This window comes from Diceros bicornis, chromosome 8, assembly GCF_020826845.1.
Source record: "Diceros bicornis minor isolate mBicDic1 chromosome 8, mDicBic1.mat.cur, whole genome shotgun sequence".
Classification (NCBI taxonomy): domain Eukaryota; kingdom Metazoa; phylum Chordata; class Mammalia; order Perissodactyla; family Rhinocerotidae; genus Diceros; species Diceros bicornis.
In genome coordinates, this window is record NC_080747.1 from 20,086,825 (window position 1) to 20,105,107 (window position 18,283).

Consider the following 18,283-nt stretch of genomic DNA (forward strand, 5'->3'; position numbering starts at 1 on the left):
ATAAAGTCACGGAACGTGAATTCACTTAAACTGTAAAACTCCTCCATGAATACTAACAAACTCTAAAACCACAGCAAAGATGACTGCTTATAGCCACCAAAAACACAAATACAAAAACATCTAGCAATTCCAGATTTAGGATTCTAATTTTTAAACATTTATGATAAATTTCCAAGTAATTTTGTTTAGAAAAAAACATCAATTAGTTCCATAGAAAAATCGGAGTTTAGATCAAACCTGGAGCATTAGAAAATAATCAAATAAAATAGAAAGGGAGTACAGGAGTGAGCAGAACTGAGTGACTGAATAGATGACCATAGGACTGAATTGCTATTTAAGGGTAAACATCCTCTGTGTGACTGCGTGTGTGTGTGTATGCGTGTCTTGGGCATACTGTTTACTCAGCATCAAAAATCACAAGGTAATGAACTCAAGGAGTTTATATGCAGTGCCATGTATATGATCAATGAACAAAAACAGGATGCTGAGTTAGCCATTACAGCTAGGAAGAGACCAAAGAATACATGTGCCCTTATTGCATCTACGAGTTTTGAAGCCTTGCTCTGGTGCAGAGGCTTCCCCATAACATGGAACACACAGCATTAACATCATCATCATCCAGCCTCCCTTGAAGCCCATAAAAGGCTGTAATTCAGGGCATGTCAGTATACAGAACAATTGTGGAGTTAAGGAAAGTTCTAACAAAGATATCTTTGGAAAAAGCAATATATACATGTATGTATGTATGCAACTGGATTAAAAGAAATTTGATGTACCATATTCCTGGAGGTAATGTTATGAAAGTGTTCTGTCCCCAGATTAATCTATAAATTTAACAAAACCCCAATCAAAATACCAATAGGTATGGGGGTTTTTTTGGTGGAGTCAGAGGAGTGCTTGATAAAATGTTTGTAAGTTTTATGTAAAAAAACTAACAAATAAGAAACAGCTGAAAAGGAAGAGCAACGGGAAGAAGACTAGCCCAAAGAGATATTAAAAGTATTATCATGCAAAAACAGAACAATATGGGACAAGGACTGTACAGGAAGCTCAATGGAACAGAACAGAAAGTTCAGAAACAGATCCAACGTGTACATATAAGAATTTGTTCATTGATAAAAGTGGACATCTAAAATCCGTGTGGAAAAAATGGATTCGTCAATAAGCAATGCTGGCTACCATTCAGGAGAAAAGAAAATAAATGGCTTGTGAGTTTTGCTAGTAGGATGGCTTTTAAAAGTCTAAAGCGGCAGAAGCTAAAGGGCAGAACAGTATCCATCCTGGAACAGTGAAGCGTAAAGTAACAGCAACAGTAAAGTGCAACAGCTGTGAGCCCTCACTCACGGGTCCCAACAGGATTCCCAACAAGAAAGGGAATGCAGTCAACTGGGGTCCTCTTCCACCCTGTCAGACAACACTGGGTTTCCTTCACCCCAACCCTAACCCCTCTCTGTAATCAGTATCTCTCTACCACCCACTCCTCCCGCAGGAATACAAAAGGATTCTGGGAAATTCAAAGATTTCTCTATACATTGTGGGATTCCCTAATCTCCCCAATTGTAAGGCATCAATATGCACAATCTGAGAATTATTAAAAATCAAGAATAAGTATTACCTGTTTCCTCTTTTCAGGGGGAAGTGATGGATCTCCATCCTACAAAGAAACAAAGGTTACACTTTATTTTAAAAAAATATAGATGTGCTTAAATTCAAGGAATTGAATCAAACTATGAACTAAATTCAGACCCTCTCCACTCCTGCCCCCTGAAACCAGTAATGTGCTGAACCAACTTCAAGTATACTTAAAAAAATGAACTGTAAACTGAACCAGAGTTACTTTGGGAAAACCTCTAGGGAATCAGTTTCAATTAGGACCAAACGGATATACTTTCTAAAACTATGTGAACCTAAATAAATAAATAAATTGGATTTATCAAAATTCTTTTTGAGCAGAGCCTAAACTGAAAAAATATTTCATTTGGTTTGAGTTGAGGTCTTCTTTTAAATAGTTAGATCCAAAGAAATAGTAATGGACGGACACACACACAACTTGAGTCTTTCCTATCGGCAAAATAATTTTGGGGGGTGGGGATAGGAGGATATGCTCAAAATAAAAGAAAATTAACTGACAACTTCCAGTCCTATCAGACTTTTTGTCTTAAAACTTCAATTCCTCTCCTTTGTGTGCCATCTGGGAATGCAAATATCTCAGGTGAACGAGTAAATGCTCAGTAGACGAGTATTCTTCTATCTGATGCAGTCTACATAGAGGTCAACGCTATTTTAACCTGAGGAATCTTTCTACTCTATTTCTGTTCCAGGTCAGTTCAATGATCCCGGCACAGATGGTTAAATGTTAGCAATAGTGTCAGCACTTAAAAAAGAGATTGCATCAGTGAGGAAAAATGGAGCAAGAATGCAAAATAGCAGTATGCAGTTGGTATCCTCCATTTCAGTATAATTTGCATCCTTAAAAATCTTACCATATGAAAATCTAGAAAAAATCTAAACGCCCAGGATAAGGGAAAGTTAAAGAAAAATATGGAAATATTACTATGCAACTATTCTTAAAAACAAATCAAATTTCTATGTATGGCCTAGAGAGATGTCCAAAATAAAGTGCTGAGTGACAAAAGTAACTTGTAGAACAAGATTTATACAATGCTGTCCAATAAAACTCTCTGCAGTGATAGAAATCTCCTATAGCTAACTGTCCACTACAGTAGCCCCCAGCCACCTAGGGTGATGGAGCCCATGAAACGTGATAAATGAGATGAAAACCTGAGTTTTCAATTCTATTTAATCCTAATTAATTTAAAATGAAATTTAAATAACCACACGTGGCTGGTGGCTTCTGTATTAGACAGTGCAGACGAATCCTCTTAAAAAACTCCATATAAATAGGTTAATCAGTAAAGAGGCACACACGAACACACACGTACATGTGTATATTTCACAGGTGCCCGAGCAAGCAGCCTGGAAGCATATACATCTCGACTAGCGAGTGGCACTGGCTTGTGGAGGAAACAGGAGTGACAACCTTCACTTCTTAATTTTTCCACTTTGGAACTGTTTGGATTCAATCCTTTTTTGCAGACACAGCATGTAAAAATCCCCTCTTTCTATCTCAATGAGGGAGTAAGAACGTCACCGTGACGTTAACACGTACGATCAGCTCCCGGTATTTCTTCTTCAGGGACTGGTGGCGTTCTCGGAGCTGGTTGGCCATGAGTTTGTACTGGTCCCTTTCCTGCTGGCATGTGTCCAGCTCCTTGGACAGGATCAGCAGGGCTTCCTTTTTGCTCTCTAGCTTCCTTTTACACACTAGGTACTGCAAAGCCAACAAATGGAAACGACTAGTCAGAAAGGTCAACCGGCCTCCATATAACACGCATTGCATTAACCCACCCTGGACTGGTTTGTCTTGTTGCCTTTTTTTGTTTTTAGAGATCATACACCCAGAGACATTCCTTAGTGAATGACATATGTACCTAAAGTCTGCTCCGGTACCTGACTTATTCCCCTCATGACAGAACCAAAACCTTGGACCTTCATGAACTTTGGCAAACTAGGACAGATAAAATAATTTAATTGACAAACAAGTAAAACAGTAGAATACTTTTTAAAAATTACATAAATAAATAGACAGCTGGACCCCAATTTTGTTTAAAAAGGGTTTCTAAATCTAGATAAGATAAAATGATATACACAGAAAGATATTTAATAAAAATTTTTTATATTACTAGCAATTACCTCTCGGTAGCAAAATTATTTGCATGTGTTTTTTTATTTTATTCTTCATGCTTTTCTGTGTTTTCTCAATTTTCTAGAATAAACCCATATGGCTTCTATAATTAAAAAATACAAAAAATCTTATTAAATATAATTTAATGAACCTTAAATCACTGCAATAGATTGCACCCGCCCATGCAACCCAGCAGACGTTTTCTCACTTGAGAATTTTTGTTCACGCACTTGGCCAAAATACGCACAACTTGATTCCAATACAGGCACCTACCACTCAGAGACGGATTATAGGAGCTATGTATTTTAGCCACACCTTGAATTAGCCCAGAACAGTTGGGTGTACCTAGCTGGAACTCTTCCTCAGAGTTACAGGATATCTTCCTCCTTCCTTCTCCCCTCTACCCAACCTGAACCACCCTCACTTGACGATCACCCACCACATGGGCCACTGTGAGCCCGACTGGGACCCTACTTTCATTGGATATATTGCACCCTCTGGTGTTATTCACATATCTGAAATGTGGCACTAAATACCTTTTGAATTTGCCCCGTAAAAGACCAAATTCAGAGCATTTATGAAAACAATTTATAGTTTCATTATACACTCTGACATGAGCACTTTGTCATTGTGGACGCTCACACAAAGCAGAGAGAATCAGCGCTCCCATACCATTCGAGTCAATGCTCTTTTATGGACAAAAAGCATTACTCATATATAGTGCTTGCTTGGAACTGACTTTGTTAAGTTCAATTTCAAATAAATGAAAGGCAAAAAAGAGAGTTTTGTGCATTAGCACAATTTTTTTTTCTTAAAAAAAAAAATGTAATTGCTTAGCTTCAAAAACAAAGGGGAAAGAAAAGCCATTCTGAGACAGATTTGAGTTCTAAGAGAGGACACTTCCACCTTGGATGAATGTTATGCCTGGCAGTAATGAGGTTGGAATCCTGCCTTAAAACATCCTGGATTTTAAGACTGTGACATCGTCTTCATGGAGGCAAAACAGTTCTGTTGCCACAGCGATTTCCCAAGAGTAAAATCCCCAACGAGTAAATATCAGAGGAGAGTGGCTCAAAACCATCAGCTGCAAGGTCCTAAGGGAGATATTGAGACCTCACAGGAAAAAATACCATTTACACACAATTTAACACATCTGCCCCTGTGCCTTCAGGTCTTCACCCATGATCAGCAGCCTGGGGTGTCAGTGCTCTTAGTACCAGTGATACAAGATGGCCACCTTTGTCCCTTCAATTTATCAGATCCAAATACGAGGCCCCCCTGACTCTCAGAGCCTTCCGACTTTGGGGAAAAAAATCCCGATCACTTGGAGACCTTGTCAAGTGCGGTAGGCAGATTAGATGCAACATCCAGCCTACTGAAAGGGAACAGGTAAGGGCCACCACGTATTGGCTAAGTGGAAATGCAAATTCCTGACCTTCAACTGCAATCCATTAGAGTCCAAGAGAGAAGCCATTTCTCTCCCAAGGCCTGCTCCAAATGGGGCCTCGGGAGCTCTGAAAGGCAGTAATAGGCCTCTCCTCCCTTGGGTCTAAGGTACCTGGCAGAAAACTGACACAGAGGCCTCTGCCAAGACCCAGTGACCTGGGATTTGAGGAGCAGAATCGCTGCAGTTCAGTTCCCCCTCGGGCATGAAAACAGGATAATTATATTAACTCCACCAAAGGGTCAGAAAGCAAACACATGCTGTATAGAAGATGAAGCCACACCAAGAAAAGGGTGGTTTTTAGAAAGCCACTGCTGGACTGCTCTTTCTTCTGCAGTAAAAAATTCTAAAAATTTTTACTCAAATATTTTATGTCTGTTTTTATCAGTAGAACAAACCTTAGACTGAAGCCTCATTTCTACAATGGCTCAAAGCGGTGCTGCCCTGGCCGAAGGTGGGATGCCTCCCCTGTGGTCTCCCCACCCTGGTGAGGCAGCATCAACAAGGTAACTGAGGAAACACTGCTCTGCATCATCTTGGGTGGGATGCTTGTGAAAATGCCGATTCCTGGGCCCCTGCCCAGACTCCCTGAATCAGAATCTCTGGTGGCCGGCTCAGGAATCTGCATTGTTAGCACACAGCACGGGTGATTCTTACTCAATCCACACTTTGAAAACCCAGGCTCTGGAGGCCTCAAGTTTCATGGTGTCTCAAAAGTTAGAACCAGTTACAATAGTCTGGAGACACTGATAGGCGCATTGTGACTGTAGCACTTGTGACAGTAGCTCACAAGTTCAGGGGCAAGGCATAGTCTCAGAGCCATTCCGGGGGTGTCTGTGCCCCTTTTTGTAGCACAGAGGGATTCTACACAAGTACAAGCATGAACTGTATTTTACTGTCTGGCCAAAGATCCTATAAATGCAGAGTTTCATTAAAATATCAATAGGAACTCTGGAAGGTGTGTGTATGGCAGGGGTGAATCTCATGGAATTTCTCACTCTCATTCTAAAATGGTGATAGTTTAGTCTGTCTGACGGCAGCTGTTAAAATGTTCCATATCCTCCAATTGGAAACAAACAACAAAAAATCTGGAAGGAAATAAAAAGGTCCTGAAGATCCTCCCTTGTTGGCAGCTCTGAACAACCAGCAAAGCATGGATCCAGCCTCAGCTTTAGAAGGGACCAAAAATAGAACAGAAAGCCAGACAAGCCCAGTTACCGCGGTCGGGATGTTTTGGCTCCTAAAGGAGGATGAACAAGTGCAGATGATGGACGAGGTGGACAGCAGAAAGTCACCAGGCAGAACCGGGAGGCCTCCACCCAGACGTGGGTCTAGTGATGGGCCATGAGCTACTGGGACCCTGGGAGAGCCACAGAACACAGGGAACAAAAACACAGACTGCCTGGGCCTCTGTTTCCTCACTCGGAAAATAACAGGAGTTCCTGGGTACTCTCCAACTTGAGGAACAATGTTAACACCACTATCCAATATCATGGCGGGGGTGAAGGGTATTGGGAAAACGCTGGGGGTGAGGGGCTCGGGTCCAGCAGGTATGACTCACTTCAAGCACACAGAAATTACTTCCTCTGTGTTCCCTAGGTCAGAGCCAGCTCAATGATTTCCAAAGATCGTCTGCGACAATGGCAGTTCCAGAATCTTTGTATAGCAGGAGCTTCAGGATCGCCACCTGGTTGGGAACGGTGCTGGGGCCGAAGCTGTGTTTGCAATAGCCATTCACAACAGAGTGCGGTCGACAGTAGCACCTCTCTCCAACATTTCCAGTTCTCCTTTCCTTCCAGGCACTTGGCAGGACTGTCCTCCCCATTGTTTTGGAGTAAGGCAGAGCCATGTAACTTGCTTTATCCAGTAAAATGGGACTGGAAGAGACATGAGTCATGTCCAGGGTGGAAGCTCCCAAGAGTGAAGGTGCGAATCGCCAAGCTGTCTCCTCCCCTAGCGGCAACAGCTGTGGAAACATGTGTTGCTATGGAGGAGCCCTAAGAGCAAAACAGCCTGGAGGGTGGAGCCAACACAGCACAGAACTGCCCTGCAGAGTCATCTGGGTCCACAGAGAAATGTGCACGATCCAGAAATAAACTTTTGTGGTGTTAGATACAGAGGTTGTGGGGCGGGCGGGAAGGGGGGAGCGCGGGTGTTTGTCACCAGAGCATAACTTAGCCCAGCCTGACTAATACAGTCCATATCAAAGAATGCGAGGGTAGGGAGAGTGGTGGAGATTCTATCTGCCCCTGGTGTGGGCTTCTGCTAAGTCACCACAATGAAAAAGAGGATTAATATTATCACCATCATTATTACTATTAACAACAACAACAACAAAAGTTTTGTGACAAATCCTTTCTAGGTACGATCTCCTTTAATCCTCACAACAGCATAATGAGGTTACCGTGTGTTGTCATCACGTACATTTTCTAAATGAGAAAGTGAAACTTAAAGAGTTTATGTAATGTGCCAGGGGGTTGGCAGAGCCAGAATTTGAACTGAGATCTTTGTAGAGCCAAGCCTGTGAAATCCCAATTGCTGACAAACTAAGCACTCTGTGCCAAAAAAAAAAATCAGAATATTCATGGAGTTGGTTACTACATCAAGTTGGTATTCCCAGAACAAGAAAGCTAAGAAAGGGCAATTTTGAGTTTGGCTACTTTTCAGACCTAGAACAAATAGGTAAAATCTTTATCTCTTCACCTCACCCCCTCTAAAACTAGTGGGCCTGCATCCTCTTTCCTCAGTATCAAGGCCTGAAGGAAGAAGGAAAAAAAATAAAGGAACCCATAAGCATCTCTCCCCTCTGGTCCTTGTGCGGGAGCCAAGGGGAAGCAATAAGGTTTCCATCCACTTACAAGAAATGAGATAAAACTAGAGGGCTATTTTCTCCAAAGCAGCAGTCCAGTGGTAACAGGAGTTTTCTAGAAGCCATAGTTGGTCTCAATCATTCATTCAAGAAATATTTTCTGGGTGCCTTCTATGTGTTAGGCACTGAGCCAAGCATTGATCTCCTAAAGGGGGAAATGGTCCTGTTGATTGTGAAAAGGAAAAACATGATACCTGGACAACAACATTTTATTTCCACAATCCCTTATGGGATTTTCTGAAACTCAAAAGTCTGAAAACTGAAAACGTGTTCCTATGCCCTTCACGACCTCAGCTGATGTGAGGGTTTTTATGGTCTTTATGCCACTGAGTGTGAATATTCATACATTTGCTGAAGACAAATCAATGTGTTTGATCACTGGCAGCTGCCCACAACTCTCCTGGGGGTGATACAGAAAATACAGTATGCTTATCGCATTTCCTTTCAGATGTAAAAACTCCTGCATCCGAAACTCATCTGGGGCCCAAGGATTTTGGACAGAGAACCTGGCTTTTATTTGAAAGTCACCCTTACAAATCTCTACATAGTCTCGATGACATATGTGTGACTAAAATCAAACCTTTCCCAAACAGTAATTGTCCAAAACCTAAGCAGTCACTAGATTTCGACTTCCTCATGTAAGCCAACAAAAACTAAAAGTACGTTACATACAGTAAAGGTTCAAGCTGCCATAATGCTATGCACCTCTTCCCATAGCCTCTTAATTTCTTTATTCTTTAGAATTAGCATCAAATGCAGAGCTGGGATAAACCTCGAAGACAACCCAAGTGACTTGCCCACCTGCAAAGAATAAGGTTCCCAGCTGCCAGCGTATTCCATAACAGTGTTTTCCAAGTTGTGAGTTCTAGGTAGCAAAATCAATTTAGTTGCAACCCTCATTTTCTTTAAAAAAAAAAAAAGAAACAGAATAGAACAGAAATTATCAGCATGCATCCTAAGCAGTAAAGGTAAGTATTGCTTCATGAAACATTGCTTTTTGAGTACGTGTGTAGAAATAAACACACATATGTGCATAGTTTCACACGTTTATTATGCACTGTCTGTTTTTTCTTTTTTTTTTTTTTTTGGTGAGGAAGACTAGCTCTGAGCTAACATCCAATGCCAATCCTCGCCTTTTTGCCAAGGATGATCCGCCCTGGGCTAACATCTGTGCCCATCTTCCTCTACGTTATATGGGACGCCGCCACAGCGTGGCCTGATAAGCAGTGCGTCAGTGTGAGCCTGGGATCCGAACCCACAAACCCCGGGCCGCCGAAGCCAGCGCGAGCACTTAACCGCCATGTCGCTGCACCGGTCCCTGGACTGTCATTTTAAAAGTCTGAAAACTACTATTCTCTAATAAGCCGCTCTGCACATTTATTCATTCATTCCACAAATATTTAATGAAAGTCACCAAAAGAGGCAGAGTGGGGCTGGGGGATGGGTGCTGGGTAGGGAGGAAAAGCTAAACGGAGGAGCTTTTTGGGATTGAGGCACAATTCTAATTAATTAATACTTGGCTCTGCCCGCCTCGCTGAGGTTACTGTGAACTTGAAACGAAAGGTGCTGTGCTAAGAGGCTCTGTAAACTTTTTTAAATTAAAGGTGTTATTTTTATAGCATTTAAAGCTACCAAAACACTTTCACAGACACTGTCTCATTTATAGTCAACACTATGTGACAAGTGGGACAAAAACTGTTTTTCCCATTTTACAGACAAAATAGCTGAGATTAAATGTCTTTCCCGGGGTCACGTAACTAACAACTGTCACCTCAAACTAGGTCTTCTAACTACAAATTCCAGGCTCTTTTTGCGATTCTGTATTAATATCAAATAAATTATGAGCAGTTCCACATACTACCTCTCTTGGGTCAAACCATATTTTTAACAGACACTCTCAGAGGTAACTGTGTAGCTGAAAGCAGTGCATTTTAATTCCTAGTATTCTGAGGCCCTGTTTGGAAGACAGGCCACCCTCCTGGGGCCTTTTCAACGTATTCCATGGGGAATGGCGGAGGCACAAGAGGCCACCTACAGATCTGCTCAGTGATCAGCCCTGATCACCGCGTCCCAATGAGTTCTGGCTAAGCCAGCATCGGATGACAGCTGGTTCACCACACTGGGGTCTTCACCAGCTGAATTGCAGGCATGAAATACTTTATTTTGCAAAGAGCACTTGCACACATAGTTGTGGAAACTGTGACCCAGGCCCTAGCCCTCTTCTGTTTGCTAACTCTAATCCCACCCCTACCGCCCCATCAAAGTGATGGCATATAGTGCAGTGGCTTTCACGTCATCCCTGTGCTGATTTCGCCCAAATTGGTACCACCAGCTCAGACCCCTCACCTGCACTTCTTACTCTGATATCCACCTGTGTACCTCCATCGGCACATCTGGGAGGCATCTTAAACTGAACTCTTGCTATCCCCTCCAACCTGCCCCTCTCCGAATCTTCTCAGTTGGTAAATGGTACAAACCATGTTTGGTTTTCCATGAAAGTTGTGGAGTCATCCCTGCCTCTTCTCTTTCTCTCCCAGCCCTCAATAAATTCATCAGCAAATCCTGTGGGTGCTACCCTCACAAGATACATTGAATTTGAATACTTCTCACCCACTTCCACCAGTTTCACCCTCATTGAAGCCACCATCACCTCTTGATGGGACTGTGGCCTTCACCTCCTGCTTCCACCCACCTACAGTCTATTTTCCACACAATAATGAGACAGATGCTTTTTAGACGAAAGCAGATGGTGCCATGTGGTGACTCAAAATCTCCCATGGCCTCCCATGACATTTAAAACAAAATCCAAAGTCCTTCCACTTACCCTTGTTCACTGCTCTCAGTTCCTACTGGCTTCTTTGCTAGTCTTTGACCACATCAAGTCCACTCCAACCTCAGGGCCTTTGCACTGCCATTCCCTCTCCTTGAATTGCATGGCTTATTCCCTGGCTTCATTCAAATCTCTGTTGTAATGTCTCCTTCTCAGGAAGCCTGTCCCTGTCTGCCACCACCCAGTCTCTCAACCCCATATGCTGTTACTTTCCTTCATAGCACTACCACTTGACCTTGAGTTATATAACTAATTATTGGTTTATTTTCAACATCTCTCTCTCCATGGCAGCAAGGACTTTGCTTTTTCATCCCAGATCCCCAGCACTAAGAACAATGTATGATACATAGCTGGTGCTCGATATATATATAATGAAGGAGAAAACTTCATACATTATCTTACTCCAAAGTAGCTTCAAAGTACCTGTGATACATGTGGTATTATCCCCATTTTACAGATTCTCAAAGACACAGCTAGTGAAGACCTCAGGAATCATCTAAGCCAGGCCCCTCATTCTACAGAAGAGGAAACCAGGACTCAGAATGGTGAACTGACTTGTCCAAGGCTGGCTAGTAGGAACCAGAGCTAAAACCTAAATGGAGGATTCTTCTCATTCCAAGTTCAGCACTCTCTCCACACTACCAAGTTAAGGCACACATTCCTGGATAGAGAAATATAAATCCCCATAAACTTAGGGATGGTTTATAAGTTTATAAATAGATAGGTGCCTGGTACTTTTTTTATAGTAATAATAATTATTATAATAAAATAGATGATAATAAGCATCCTAGTCATCACTCACTAATAGTTACTAACTATAGTATGCTAAATGCTATAAAGCGAGACAAAGCTCCCAGAACACAAAGAAAAGCAGTTCAGAGTAGTGGTTGAGAGCATGGCAGAAGGAGCTAGAACACCTGAGTTCAAATCTTGGCTTTGCCACTCACTAGCTACGTGATCAATTACTTAGCCTCTCCATGCCTCAGTTTCCCCATTTGTTAAACGGAACAATTATAGTACCTTCATAGGGCTGATGCGAGAATTAAAAGAATTAGTATATGTAAAACATTTAAAATAGTAAGTTCTGTATGCGTGTTAATTATTACTATTATTTTTATCACCAGGAGAGTGATCACAGCTTGGCCAAGAAAGTACTCAAAGAGTTGGAGGAATATATGAACATTTGAAATGGATCCTGAAGAAGAGGTAGAGGGGTTCATTTTGTCTGGGAAGAGATGAAGTTGTGACAGGTCGTGGTGATGGGAAAACAATACTCCAGGCAGGGAAGCAGCCACAGCAAAGCACAAAGGTGAGACGCCAGGAGACGTTTTGTCGGAACAGCGAGCGGATGCACTGGGCTGGCCTCGGTGGAGAGATGGGAATAAAACCTGCGTGAGGTGAAGCTGGAAAGAGAGATCGATGGTGGCCAGCTCAGAAAGGGCCTGGAAGTGGTGCTGAGGAGTTCAGATTTTATTTTTCCAGCAAGCAGAGCCCCGAGGCTCTCTGAATAGGGGAGTGACATTCAGAATCCTTTTAGGAAGACAATTTCGTCCTGACCTCACGGGGTGTAAATTATCTTGGACTGTTCAGCTTGGGTGGAATTTGTTGGCAAGCTCACAGGGGAGGGGAAGGCAGTTGGGGTTCAGGGCCCGCTTTGCAGACACGCCTCTGGATCCTGTGGTTTGATCTGATCTGTCAGGCTTACAAAGAACATACTGGCTTGCTGTTTCTTAATGTGGGGCCTGTTATCACCTTGTCTAATGCAATATTGTTAGGCAGGGTGCTACCCAGGCAACCAGATGCACGCATGGGTTTAGCCTCCGCCACGGCAGCTGGTATCAGAATCACATCCGTGGGCGAGTGGGTCACGTGGCCGCCCAGCCACACTCCAAACGGCTGAGCTGAGAGGGGCAACCCACAGGAAAACGCCCCACTTTCTGGTCACTCAGGTGGGGCCAAGGGATACACACTCGGTTCTCCTATGCCTCCGTTTTCTGCATGTAATTCTGGTGCAATTCTGCTTGTCAAATTCATATGCAGTATAGGGGCCAGGGAGCTGACCCCTTTGCTCTCCTTTCTACCCTAGGAACGAAGGGTCTGGGGCTGTTTTTAGGACAGGGGAAGGAGAAAACAAATTAGTATTTTTTGAATGTCTACTTTGTGCTAGGTACTGTTGGGAGTAATGATAAGAAGACTTTTATTTGATTATAACAGAAAGTGTAGCAGCCACTATTTAGTGAACATTACCATTTTCCAAATTGTGTTAAATGCTCTATTTGAAACATCATATTTAATCCAGATGGATGCCCTATGAAATAGGTTGTTTTATTAGCTCCATTGTAGAGATGAGGACACTGAAGCTCAAAGAGGTCAGTTAATCCTTCATCACAAAGGTAATAAGCGGCAGAGCCAGACTGTTCTCTGCATACATCAATTAGGACCCTTTGGTTGTAAGCAACAGTAACTGACACTCTAACATAGGAAAGTATTGGAAGGATACTTGCACTCAGAGAATTGCCAGGAGGATAGAGAGTTAGACTTAGAAACAGGTAGGCAGCGAGGCAACTCTGGAGGCTGGAGAAAGGACCAGGTACCACCAGGTTTCAGCCCAAGAAAGGTTGGGTCAGAGACTATCAAATGGTGTAGAACTGAATTCTCTTATATTTCAGTTTCTTGGTCTCTCTGCTCAGGAGTGTCTCCAACTGACCTAAAGCAGATCACGTGCCATCCTTTGCCTGGGGGAGGACAGGACGCCTGTCTGCTATCCCTCCAGACTGTATCCAGTGATAACACCCTCCAAAATGGGGTGCTGTTGAGAAAGAGAAATAAATGCTGGGATGTAAGAAAACAACAAATGTTCACCACACTAACCTAGGTAGAATCCATTCTATTGAGCTTATTTTTCAGCCTTGCTCAGGTTCCCCTTCCAGTGGCTCATGAATAAATGTTGAAAAAGAAATGACCATCATTTAACAACAATTCCTTTTATTTTAATTAACCTCTGAGCCTGTATTAATCATGCACAGAAACACATATACAGTGATAAGGTGTACGTGGCTGCAGTGAGGTATATACCTACCAAATGGAGAAAAGAAAAAAACCACACACAAGTATACTGGGTAATCAGTGAAACGTGAATGGAATAAACTTGGTAAAATACACCCAGTTTTTGGCGTGTATACTAGACATCATGAAATATTTTTATTGTCCTCTCAAAAACAGATTTCTTTTGAATTGCATTTCATTTATATTTTTAAAACAGAGCTCATAACTCATTTGTTGATGTTCATTCATGCCCACACACAAACGCCATGAAGGTAGCCTTATGCTCATCATCCTAAGAACCCAAACCCACAGTTTTCACCAAGTGGCTTTTATCTACCCATTTACTGTTATCTACAATAAAGCAAGTCATAATTGCTACAAGGAAGATCATAATAATTAAATGGCTATCTGACATACTACATTACTATTTGGATGGCTTTACAGCCAGATAACTGCTAGGAGAGATGAAGGTAGCTGGGGTGTGAGGGAGGGGACCTCTCCACCAGGTGACCCTCTCCACCAACAGTGACTCCTGGTCCTCGGTGACTTACTGATGAGATCAGGCTAGCCCTCGTTAGCCACTGCAAGAACATGGCCTGCTCATCCTGAAAGGCTTCTCAGTGTGATGATAAACACATGTGGCTGAAGGGTTCCTGTTCAGGAATAATTTAGAAACTTCTCAACTGCTGACTCACTCTTCCCTTAGAGCTATTTCCTCCTCTGGTCCCCAACTACTTTCTACTCTGTTACTGCCTACCCCACCCAGGAATACCTCCTTCCCTATCCCCTATCCAATAAGCAGCTTTAGGCAAGTAGTGTTCAACCACCACCTTAACTTCTCCATCCTCAAGTAAGCCCCTCCCTCCATTCCTGGAACCCCTTCTTTGCCCTGCCGAGCGATCTCTGGCCAGGATCATCACGACAGCCTTCTCTTGTCCCCCTACCTGTCTAGTCCAGGTTGCAGTCCCTTTGAAAACCATAAATCAGGTCCTGCCACTCTTTTAAAAATATCTCTTTTAAGGAGATTGGCAAACAAGAGCCCATCACTATCTGGCCACAATTGACCTCTCTGACTTTTCCTGCCCCCCATGTTAATATCAGTCCCTCCTACTGCTACGCCATGCTCACTCTCCCTCACCTCTCTCTTTTCTTGTCCATCCTGGACCCAGCTCACAAGTCCCTGTCTGGGAAGTCCCCTGCCACTCCCCAGGGAGAGTAACAGCTGGCTCCTATTGGCCGCACGGCATTCTGGGTACACTTTGATGAGAGCATCACGCTGCATCACAGCACCTGCCCACCTGTCCACCTCCCCAGACTGAGGCCTCTTTGCTGCCAGGGTCTGACTCATTCACCTCTGCATCTCCCAAGCCGAGCACAGCTCCCGACCCAGAGTGAGTGCTCAGAGTATTTGGGAAATAAATAAGTTTCAGTTCCCACTAAGCTGAAAAAATATATACATACATATGTTATATATAAAATATATATAAATATATACTATATAGCTGTTTCTATATATATTATACAATATATACATGTAATATATATATTTTAGTAAGGTAGCTATCAATTTATTATTAAGCCTAAATCTCTAAATCCCATTTCAGCATCATGTTTAGGAAAAAAAGTCCAGTTACATAAACTCAACATGTATGAAGAGGCCACAGGATAGCTCCTATAGAATTATCAAAATGGCATTGGTATTTTAACTTCATTTTTAGCACTTTTTTCGTGTGTATGTGAGAAAGATTAGCCCTGAGCTAACATCGGATGCCAATCCTCCTCTTTTTGCTGAGGCAGATTGGCCCTGGGCTAACATCCGTGCCCATCTTCCTCTACTTTATATGGGATGCCGCCACAGCATGGCTTGGCAAGCAGTGCATAGGTGCACCCAGGATCCAAACCTTCAAACCCCGGGCCGCCAAAGCGGAGCGCGCGAACTTAACTGCTATGCCACCAGCTAGCCCCATTTTTAGCACTTTAAATGAACACTACCTTACATCATATGGGCATATACTTCCTTCACCACCTTCACTCTCTGAAGTCTTGCAGATTCACCACTTGAGGCAGGCATATGGGACTGTCACTTGGAGATACACATACACCTGATCTCGCCAGTCCGAGTTTGGCAAAATTCTACAGAGCAAAATGCCCTGTGGGGCTAACCACGCACTGCCGTTCATTGTACTGAAGTCTTCCAGCCTGCAGCAATCCCAACCACGCAAGGCTAACTCACTGGTGCCTCTCCTGTCTGCGTCTGTACCCCAGTCCCCAGTTGTATAGCTCCCTGAGCATTTCCACAGCCTTCTTCTAAATCTGTGTTCGCCTCTGTAATTTTTAGATAACACTTCAGCAATTTCAAGTTGGTAACTTAATGATTCTAACGCCATTCTCTACGATGACTTTTTTTATGATCTGTCTTTCCCAGAGTCACCATGGCAGCTTCCCTTCTCCAGTATTACTTGCGACAGACAAACTTTGATTATTTGAATGCCCCCGGGGACGTGCTGAAATTTAAGTTAAGTGAGATTTCAGGTAATTGGAAGAGTTTATAATGTGAACTATAGTAGCTGGGGGGTATGTGAAATTCACTGACAGTCTTGGTTAAGTGAAGTTTTGAATAACGAAGGTTCGCCTGAATATCTATTTCAATCTTTGCACACCCGTCACTTCTCCTTTCCTCCCTCTCCCCACCATCTTAGTCTCTACACTCTCCAATGAGTGTGCCCTTGCTCTTTTTAGGTTTATAAAGATGAGGAGGAAACGGAAGGGGAAAAGATTGGCTTTCCTTCTAGTTGGCCATAAATGGGCTAGGAAACCCCTTCTCAATTGCTGAAGAGAGCATATATTTTTAAAAGTCATTGCTGCCTGGAGTGAATTTGCTCTCTCCCAGTGCTAGGCTGATCCAACCTTGCCTCGAGCTGAGAAGCTAATGGCAGGGCATGCAGTTCCGGTTTGTTTCAAAAATCAGGTGTTCAGAATGGGGCACTAAAATTATCCATGCATCTGAGGGTCTCTCTTTTCTCTCCAGGTTGCCAGGGGCATTGGATATGCTGGTTACATGCAACAGCCCACAGCACCAACCCTCATGTATGCAATGACATATTATAACATATAACAGTCACACGTGGAATGTAATGATAGATTCACTGGTTACTTCATTATATGGTAAAAATGCAATTCATTTGCAGAGGGCTTTTCTTGTGGGCTGGGTAGTAGTAAAAAGCCAGCAAAGCATGGACAATATTTTGGTCAAACTGTCTTTAAAAGCTATAAAACTTCTGTGGCTCATCTTCCCCTTGTCTCAAAAGAAATCATAAAAAGACCCCAAACCCCCACTATTGATGAGCTACAGCTCCCCTTGCACATCCATCAGCTCTTAACTTCTCAGGTCTGCCCCCGAACACCAGGAGGCAGAGATGATTCAGCATTTCACGTATATAAATCATTAATCCTCATCACAACCCCAAAAGGTAGACATTATGACCCCCTTTTACAGATGAAGAAACTGAGGCTCTAGGAGGTAAAAGAGAAAAAAAAATCCTGCTGCTTGTAAGTGACAAAGGTGGGATTTGAACCCAGGCCTGTTCCATGCCCTCTCTGTCACAGTGCCCTGCCTCCCTCACAGAAGAGTCGTAAGAATTCTATAAGACAATGCATGTAAAAAAAAAAAAAAGCACTCACTAAATTCTAAAGGCACCAATCTTATTAATGATCACAGTAATCAAAAGAACTTTGTCCTAGGGGCCGGAATGGTGGAGTAGTGGTTAAGTGCGCGCGCTCCGCTTCTGTGGCCCAGGGTTTACAGGTTCGGATCCCGGGCACACACCGATGCACTGCGTGTCAAGCCATGCTGTGGCAGCGTCCCATGTAAAGTAGAGGAAGATGGGCACGGATGTTAGCCCAGGGCCAGTCTTCCTCAAAAAAAGAGGAGAATTAGCATCGGATGTTAGCTCAGGGCTAATCTTCCTCACAAAAAAAAAAGAAGAAGAAGAAGAACTTAGTCCTATTCAAAGAAAGAAAACAATCTCCATTCCTAAGTTTGTCAGCAGACCTTGCCTTTCTGAAAAATATGATCTCCCTACTGGGATGAATAGTTCCGCAAGAGGGCCAGAGTGCTTAAGATGAAGATTCAACTCAAGATGGAGCATTTGTGGGACTACTCCTTGGCTCCCATCGCTCTGATACTTGAGTCAGGTGCAGGTGCTCTACAGCAAGGAGGTGTTCCATCCCAGTCTGCCCCCAAAAGGCAGTCATCTGTAGACTAGAGATCTTGAAATCAGCCATGCAAATCCATCACCATTTTAATTATCCAAGTAAACAGAGCTCTTACCACCACCTGCCAAGATTTCA

General features: G+C 43.0%; 1 protein-coding gene across 1 annotated transcript in view; it reads right to left on the reverse strand.

The window, feature by feature from the left end:
- The window catches only part of CCDC149 (coiled-coil domain containing 149), a 95,212-nt gene that overhangs the window by 58,622 nt on the left and 18,307 nt on the right, over positions 1 to 18,283 (reverse strand). The window contains exons 2-3 of the mRNA XM_058546821.1: positions 3,170 to 3,331; positions 1,616 to 1,654 (exon numbers count right to left, since the gene is read on the reverse strand). Coding sequence (XP_058402804.1) covers positions 1,616 to 1,654; positions 3,170 to 3,331 — 201 coding nt within the window. The remainder of the gene's footprint in view (positions 1 to 1,615; positions 1,655 to 3,169; positions 3,332 to 18,283) is intronic.